Source organism: Nanorana parkeri, unplaced genomic scaffold (genome assembly GCF_000935625.1).
Source record: "Nanorana parkeri isolate BGI_ZX_2015 unplaced genomic scaffold, ASM93562v1 scaffold611, whole genome shotgun sequence".
In the NCBI taxonomy this organism is placed as follows: Eukaryota; Metazoa; Chordata; class Amphibia; order Anura; family Dicroglossidae; genus Nanorana; species Nanorana parkeri.
Genome location: NW_017306879.1, coordinates 911,066 through 920,536, shown reverse-complemented (window position 1 = coordinate 920,536; position 9,471 = coordinate 911,066). Strand labels below are relative to the sequence as shown.

The following is a 9,471-nucleotide window of genomic DNA, read 5'->3' as shown; positions in this document are numbered from 1 at the left end:
TTTTTGAGTGGTCTTTTTCCTTTGCATGTCTGTACATTGACCTGCTGGCATCACACACTCCATGCACCCATTCTCTCACTATGACATCATTCCTGAACATACGGTTTTACCGATGCGCTAGACATTACGCCCTGGAACACTTTACCCTGGCTGAGCACTACAACAACGCACTGCTTCACTGCCTTTACCCCTCTAGCAAACATTACATATCCTATTTACTTGTATATGCATCTGATTATATTACCTTGCATTTTACACGCTGATTTCTTACATTAAACCGATTGCCCCATGGGCTTTTTTAAGACCATCAGACATTAAATGTTCTCCAGGAATAGGAAGTAAAAACAAAAGGGGCGCCTTTCCTGGTGCAGGTCATATTTATTCCAATGATCAAGTAAAAGGAGAAAGGTACTCACAAACATAGGTAAAAAACAGCCATGAAAAGTTTACTGGCGAGCAGATGGACATCCACTGAAGGGTTCCAGTGTGCAAATGACGTTAACGCGTTTCTGGGGCACGCCCCCTTCATCAGAACACTTCCTAGATCTCACAGCATTCCCGGCTTCTTTGGGGCAGCATGTTAAAGAGGATTTCCCACTGAGGAGTGATTGTTTGTGGCGCTTCACTGCTTTTACTTTACTACTGATAATCTATTGAATGCAGTGAAGGCCTGTAACTTTATTGGGAAAAAAAGCAATTTCTCTGCCAATGAATGATATAAAGGAGAACAATTCCATAAAACCTGGCTTTACAGGTTTGACAATCTAATGGCAGGCTCATAACACCTCTTTATATCTTTACCTGGGGGACTGCAGGTTCTTTAACAGTTCTCAATTCCTGTCTCACGGCCTATTACATTTCATGGTTGTCATCATGAAGATATTTATAGTTGATTTTAAATGTCTAACAATCCATTTATCAGTTTCAGGCTTACCCACCTCAAACCCCTCTCCCCCTTTCCTGACCCCCCTTTTCTGTTTTTTTTTGGCGGGGTTTTTTTTTTCTCTTTTATAATATGTAAATAAACGATGGAAAAACATATATTTTGTGAAGTGTTAATGGAAATTCAGAAAACAGCAATTTATGGCATTTTATCAGAAGCATAAATGCAGCGAGTGCACATATTCGGAAAGGGCACTGTTTTTTCGTCAGGACCCTTCAAATGTTCTCCAGGCTTTTGGGCTAACATTCCCAAATTGTTCACATTCACTAGCTAGTTGCATAATTGTTTAATATCCATGACTGATTTTGGCCATCCAGAGATGATGCCTGTATTGCTAGAGAGATGGCTACTATGAATTCACATGAGTCCCTCCATAACCCTGTATATGTGGGAAGAGCTGACCATATACATGCAATCACCTTGATTAAGACCATCTTGAAAATATTCTTGTATGTTACCGGAACTATTTGTAAGAATGATTAGTCTAACTCCCCTAATAATCCATTGTGTGAGAATGATTAGTCTAACTCCCCTAATAATCCATTGTGTGAGAATGATTAGTCTAACTCCCCTAATAATCCATTGTGTGAGAATGATTAGTCTAACTCCCCTAATAATCCATTGCCTGGCAATCCATCATTGCCTAAGGACATTTATTACCGTGTATTATACAGCATTTTGCTTATTGGATTTTAATGTTTGATTCAATGTTGTTGTTTTTTTAAATAATAAAAAGCAGCTTATAAAAAGGCAATGTCTGGAGGCACATTTTGTGCGGGCATTGTTTGGGGAACATATAATGATTGGACAGTGCATATATTACAGGGGCACTGTCTGCAGGCACATATTTTCAAGAGGCATTGCCACAACACACAGGCTAATTATATACAGTACACTGGTACAGTTTTTGTGTCTTCCACATACACAAAAAGACTAAATAGTGTTACCTTTGGAGAAGACTTTTCCAGGTGTTATTTCTTTAGAAGCAAATCCAGGTCCTCTGGGACAAATGGTCTCGAATTCTGTCGTTCCTTTTGGTGGGCACTGCTCACAATCAAATCCCCAGGCAGCCCCAACAGAACAGCAACAGGCATCCATCCGGTGGCGTCCAGCAATAGGAGCAGAGCACTCCTCATCTTCGTGTTTTAGGTAGCAAGTCTCCAAGCGTATGTCTGATGAAAACAATACAACCACATTTTAAAAATCTTGTCTGTTCACTTGTGTAGCTCATTTACCTAGTAGGTAGTTTAGAGTGTGAACCTAATTGATAATCAATTACACTATTGTCAAACAATTAATTTTATTAGGATATTTAAGTGTTCAATAAAGCAGAGGTATGTGGCTGCATGCTTAGAACCTATATGGCTGTCTAAAAATAGCTAGCAAGCTAAATTATTTTATTTACAAAATTATGAGTGAGCTAATTAATCTTGCAGAATTGTTTGGGTTGTGGTAGGAAACCAAAGCACCTCGTAGGAACCTGGCAAGTACTAGAAGAACCTACATACAATTTTCCTTCATGTGAATTATATCTACTCAGCACTCCAGAGCCATGGTGTTAACAAGTGAATCATCTGCATTTATACTACAGAATGCAATACACAACTGTATACCTATTATAAATATATTTTCATCTATACTATACAGTAAAGTAACACTATAAATATCTATTTTATTAACTGGTGCATTAAAACTGACAGCTGATTAGCATCATATCATACTTTAATGTCTGAGCAAGATACTGCTCTATATTTATCTTCTTGTATTGATCTACCACCGGCATAGTAATGATCAGGAAAATCACCAGTTCACAAATTATCATTCTTCTAAATGTTTGCATGGACATCTCTCTAATCTGCAGAGAATCCCCTAAATCTCCAATCCAGGTAATTACTTTTGATTGATTAATTGTATGATTCTCCGCAATCTCTATGAATATGTTCAAAAGAATGTTAAAAAATGCAATTCACTGATATGCCTGTCTTACAAATTGATACACTCATCATTAGTTACCAGTAAGGGCTTGTAAATCCGCCTACTATTTTAAATGTCAAAACATTTCCATTGTAACCGATTTTTCATTTAACATATGTAATGCAAGCTCCTATATAATTATTTGAGAGATATTCATTAGGGATCCTTTGGAAAATTTTAAACAAAAACTTCTTAAGAGGATGATTATTTTGTTAAAGTGTGTAATATCATACCAAGGCATGTGCGTCCAGAAGCATCAAGCGTCATCCCATTGGGGCATTCGCAAGTAAAGGATCCCAGTGTGTTAACACATCGAGCATTGATGCACAATCCAGGAAACACCTTACACTCGTCGACATCTGCAACCAAAACAAATACATCTTTCATTTTTGAAACAATGCAAACACAATTTTTCAAGAGCTCTCCAAACTAAAGAGCCAAAAAATGTTTATTTAGAAGACTGTAAGATACATAGCAGCATTCAGAACTGTGTGTAAAGCTTGTGCCTCGAAAGATTTTGAAAAGAAAAAATAAATACTGGGTGCTGTTGTTTGTAGTTTTAGGTTTGGAAGCAGTGTCCAAACTGTATTTTATCTGGCTTAGTAAGAGTAAACCTGGGAAATTGTACATAAAAAAAAGATTCTTGCTCTGTCTTCAGTTCTGATTCAGGTTTTGCTCATGTAGTTATTAAGAATATTACAGGTTGTTCCTCTAAATATTTCATTATACAGTTTAAGTGAACTTTTGGTGCTATTCAGAATGGCAGAGAGAGACTTCTGCGTTGTTATGACATGGACATTGGATGCCAAATGGTACACATGATTACATAATTTTCTTTTGGAAAGGAGCATTAACACATAGCTGACAATTCCACGTGCCTGCATAGTTTTAATTAAGAGTGAGAAAAGGATGGGACCACCCTTTTTTATTAGTGTTGACATTGGCTTGCTCATACCAGGGCGTGTTAAGCTTTGTCATGGTGAACACAAAACAAGACCAAAAGCCAAAGTGTTTGGTCATAGGGAGTAAACCCTCACAAGCACAAAACAAGGGTCTCTGGGGATCTGACATCAGGGAAGAGCTATCTTGCCCATAGGTCAGTGGAAGTATCCAGTAGACCATTATGCTGGGTCTTCCAAGCCTTGGCCACCTGTCAGTTAATTAGGGACAAATAATGACTAAAATAATAAAGGAACACACTAGTTACTAGGAGCGCACACACACTGTTATTTTAACTATTTAGCCACTGCAACGTCAGCAGTGTATCTTGCTTTCATGAGAAAATGTCACAGTGGGAACATTTTAAATGATACATGATAATGTATTAATGTTGAATTTGATACTGATACACAAATAAAAGTATGAAAATTAATCCTCTATAAGAGTCCATGTTTTTTTCATAAGATATATAATATATATCTATATATATCTATATGTATATAGATATATAAAGATATATATGTGTAATGTTTTGTCAGCAGTCTTCCAGAGATGGAAAACTAAAGAGAAACTGTATTAACTGCATAAACTGTGGATGTACCTTTTCTTTAAAGAGCATGAAATTAGCTTTGAATTTCATTTGGAGTGGTTCTTGGTAACTAAATATGATTGATGGTGTGGAAAACTATAAAACAAAAGAGGGTGCTACTTCTACATATTGCTCATGTGAAAGTCTATGTTTTATTAAAGTGACATTAAAGGATAATAACCTCCCCCCCAATGTTAGTGTAAGGACTTACCTTAAATGATGCCTCTTGATCCGATCATCTTCTTCTTCTACTGTAGTTTTCAGCTGTCCCTCCAGCGCTGGTGACGGTCTCCGATCCAGAGCTGACTCCTCAGTGCTAGCTGGCACTTCGGCGGGCCATTCTCCCTGCTTCGGCTGTCACTTCGGCTCAGTCGAGCCGAAGCATATGCCTTTGGCTTGGCTGAGCCGCTCGGCCGCCTTCGGTTGCTGTAGGGCTATGTGGAGCCGAAGGATCAGCCGAAGCTACGGCTGGATCCTTCGGCTCTTTTGAGAATAACCCCCTATATCTTTATGATTTCTAATTGAACAGGATATTTTTCTATGTTTTCATGAATGTTTTTGTTGATGGATAGATGTTAGAATGTGTTGATGAAATGTAAAAAGAGTTAAGTGACTCAGGAGATAAGTCTTAAAAACACATTCAAGTACCTGAACTATTAATAAAAATGTATCTTATTTGTGTATCACTCGGCTGTAGATCCTCAAATCATCTCTGAATTCATGCTATTCATGCTGATACTGTCCTTCCTTCCGGAGGGCGGCTACTTTTGTTCTTCATTGGACTACAATCTCAATACAAATTAGTAAACTAAATGTGAGATTGTGGTCCATCACGAGAGTGAGCTTTAGAGCAATGGCTACTTTACAACACACACAGCGACCATGGGGAACAAAAGTAGCCACCGTCCAGAAGGAAGGACAGTGTCAGCACCAATTCAGAGATGATTTGAGGTTTTACAGCTGAGCTATGCACAAATAAGCTAAGATGACAGGGGCTTGGTGTATGTATTTTCAATCTCAATTTAAACAAAGATTGGTAGAACTTTTTGTAATGGAGCAATGGTGTAATAAAACATGACACTTATTCCTGCACTGTCACCAAGTCCAGCTTTTGTTTATAGTACATAGGCTTATAGTTTTATATGCTGCAAGGCAAAGCTTGGAATTTAGCGTGCACTAAATATATAGCTTTGTAATCCTTGAAAGGGATTGTATTTTCATAGCAGTATTAACAACCGGGTGTCATTCAAATCTGATTCAGCATTTATGTATACCTTCACATGCTGTGCCTCTTGACCTTGAAAAACCTTTTGCGCAGACAGGATCTATGGAAACAAAACACATAATTAATCTGGAATAATGCAAACATAGGTGAAAGGGGCTACATACAGAGCAGGACAGCAGTCTGAAAGCTACAACTTTTTAGATCCCCAAATACTTATCACAATTACCTGTGTTATTATTATTTTGATTAGTCTTAATTTGAGTTGCAAAAAATTATGACAAATCATAATAAAATGACATTAAATTTAATTTTCCAAATATGTCCATTGGAATTACAATGAATTGCTATCCATAGTGAGATACATTTGACTCATACCTACTAAAAGAATTGTATCCTTTTAACTAAAGTTTTTTTAATTTTTTTTCCTGATTTCAGTTTGAAGAGCAAATCCCCCTATTTAGGGTGGAGTGGCCAAGGCCCCATTACTCATCCAGGTTTCTGTTCTGGAGTCTGTGGGATAATTTTCCTCTTCCCTTCTTGCTGTCAGGCAATATGTTCTCCATATATATTATGGAGTGTACAGTACAGGATGCAGGTATTGTCTAGGGATGCACCGATACCATTTTATACAGCAATGGAAAATGCCAACCGGCTCATCTGGGCTGTATTTGGGTCTCACCAGGGCTGCGTTTGGGTCTCACCAGGGCTGCATGCAGGTCTCACCAGGGCTGCATTTGGATCTCACCAGGGCTGCATGCAGGACTCACCAGGGCTGCATTTGGGTGTCACCAGGGCTGCGTTTGCATCCCACGAGGGATGCATACAGGTTTCACCAGGGCTGCATGCAGATCTCACCAGGGCTGCGTTTGTATCTCACCAGGGTTGTGTTTTGGTGTCACCAGGGCTGCATTTGCATCTCACCATGGCTGTGTTTGGGTGCCACCAGGAATGCGTTTGGGTGTCACCAGGGCTGCGTTCGCGTCTCATCAGGGCTGCACTCGCATCTCACCAGGGCTGCAGGCAGGTCTCACCAGGGCTGTGTTTGGGTTCCACCAGGGCTGTGTTTGGGTTCCACCAGGGCTGCATTTGGGTGTCACCAGGGCTGCGTTCGCATCTCATCAGGTCTGCATGCGGGTCTCACCAGGGCTGTGTTTGGGTCGCACCGGCGCTGCGTTTTCATCTCACCAGGGCTGCATGTGGGTATCTCCAGGGCTGCGTTTGGGTGTCACCAGGGCTGCATGTGGGTTTCTACAGGCCTGCGTTTGGGTCTCAACAGGGCTGCATTCTTGTATCATCAGGGCTGCCTTTGGGTGTCACCAGGGCTACATGTGGGTCTCTCCAGGGCTGCATTTGTGTGTCAACAGAGCTGTGTTTGGGTCTCACCAGGGCTGCATGTGGGACTCTCCATGGCTGAATGGGTGGGTGCCGGACGCCAGACTCTCCAGGTCTGTTGGGGCGAGTGTGGGGCTGTCCAGGGCTGTGCCGGTCTTGGGAAGAAGGAGATGTGAAACTGGACCAGCACTGTCAAAGACAGCTACCACAAGGTCCCCAGCAGGCTGCCTGAGGTCCCAGCATCGGCACTATGTACCTGAGCATTTTCATGAGTAAAAGTACTTGTGAAAATGCCCTGTATTGGTGCATCCCTAGTATTGTCTATAGAAAAAAATAGACCACACACAAGCCAGTGACAACAAGCAGCCCATCTTCTTAGCAGGGACTTGTTATAGCTACGAGGGTGGATGAAAGCTTCCTTCAAGATCCCAGACAACATGGAGGATTTGACAGGGGATCAAGCCTGCTCTACTTCCCTCTAACGGCAGACATTTTATTTGGAGTACTCATGTATTATAACCTCTTCTTATTTTATGCTTCTAGCTAATGGAAATTTTATTTTCCAAGGGCTTAAAACTGAAAATACCTATACTTAGCTAATTCAGCTACATTTATTTATCACGGTTGCTGCAGCCAAACTTCCTTTTTATTTTGGGTAGAGTGTGGAAAGGTAGGATTCTTTGCCAGGTTTTTAGCTGTGTCAGTGTCCCCATTGAGGAAATACCCCCTCATTATTTAATGTGACAGCAGTCTCCCAAAAAGCAATAGAACCAAATTCCAGTCAAAAAAAAAAAAGATTTGACTGGAATTCCACATTAACTTTGCCAAAACTGGGATGATTGAATTGGGCAAAGTTCAGTTTGCAGAATGTTCGAGAAATTTAGTGGGAAATTTGCAAACTCCAAAGTGCCAAATTCCATTGAAGGCCATGAGAGATAAATCTTATTAATTGATATGTGTGTGTGTGTGTGTATACATATATATTTATATATATATATATATCTATCAAGGTCTTTTAATGCGGATTAAAAGGCAACATTAAAAATACACAAGCATTTAAATAACATGTTTGGAGATGTCTTAAATCTATACAAGAAAGCTAGAGAGCAATGCGATCCAGTCCTTATAAAGTGGCATGTTTTATTTACAAGCAGCAGCCTGGGATCTGTTATTTACCAGTGGAAGGACTACCACCGCTATATGACAGTTCACCATTTGGCTGTTGTTTGTAAACAAGCCAGCTTGTGATCTGTTATTTGGCAGTGGTAGCATTACCATCGCTAAATGTCAGATCTCAGTCTGGCTTCTGTTTGTAAACCGTTTGTGGATCCTGGGTGATGCCATTAACCACATATGGTCATGACCAAGTTTGGTCAATTATGTCACCAAAGATCCACTGTTGATTTGTTTAGAAACAGCAGCTGACCAGCCGAGATCTGTCATTTGTGACGGAAGAAGCAGCAGAAAAGGATTGTCAGGTGGCGGGTTGTTGTGGTGACAGATTAACATTGTGGGGCGGTGGTGCGTCGTGATTGATCAACATCACTAGTAGACATAAAATGATGTTAGATTCACATTGGGAGATATTGTGTTCTTTTTTTCTTTTTCTTTCTTTTCTGGTGTTTGTGTTTTTATTAAAATTTTTGGGGAATGTGTAACAAGGAGTACTTTGTACCCCATACTTATTCCTGTGGAGGATGAATATGTAAGGAGTAAATTTGTGGTAGCCCTATTCTAAAGGGGGCTTCCTCTAATAAACCCTCCCTTAAATTGTTGCATTCATTTTGAGGGGCAGGGTGTGCAAATGAGGCCCTTGACCCCTCAACATGGGGACATGCAAGGAGAGGGTTTGCCTCCCCTCCCTCACAACTCCCAATGTTGAAAGCATGTGGCCTGGTATTAATCAGGAGGGGGGATACAGTGTGGTGTTTTTATTTACATTTAACTGACTTTTTTCGGAAGGGAATGAGTAACAAGGGACTGTGTATTATAGCAGGGGCTTCTAGATTCCAACCCCCCGCAAAACTCCCACAACCCTTTTGTGATGGGTAAACATCCCCAGGCAGTGAGTTGTCATGTCAGCAGGTCATCATTGCCAGGCAGGAGGTTGTCGAGTGGCAATTCATCATGATAAACGAGGATGTGTGTGGCTGGACAATGTAACTAATGTTGATTTTACATCAAGGGGTATTGTTAACTTTTTTTTTGGGGGGGGGGATGAGTAATGTAATGTTGGAATGTACTCTGTACTTATTCCCCTAGAGAGGGCCTGAAAATCTGGGCCCCCCCCTTATTGTAAAAGAGGGCTTCCATATTTTTCAAAATGTCCCCCCACACAAACCCCCTGATCCCTTTTGGGGTACATGATGTGGGGATGGGGCCTTGCAAGTAAAATAAATGTAAGCAAAAACACCCACACTGTGACAAAGTCCTTTATTTGAAAAAGATTAAAAAATGCCCCCCCCCCCC

At 40.5% G+C, this 9,471-nt stretch overlaps 1 protein-coding gene across 2 annotated transcripts in view; it reads right to left on the bottom strand.

The window, feature by feature from the left end:
* FBN1 (fibrillin 1) overlaps positions 1–9,471 on the bottom strand; it is a 210,099-nt gene that overhangs the window by 73,205 nt on the left and 127,423 nt on the right. Inside the window, exons 22-24 of one of the 2 annotated variants that reach the window (XM_018562908.1) lie at positions 5,720–5,770; positions 3,151–3,276; positions 1,891–2,115 (exon numbers count right to left, since the gene is read on the bottom strand). The exons of the other annotated variant lie outside the window; for it this stretch is intronic. Of the exons in view, the coding sequence (XP_018418410.1) occupies positions 1,891–2,115; positions 3,151–3,276; positions 5,720–5,770 (402 nt within the window). The remainder of the gene's footprint in view (positions 1–1,890; positions 2,116–3,150; positions 3,277–5,719; positions 5,771–9,471) is intronic. 2 annotated transcript variants of the gene reach the window in all.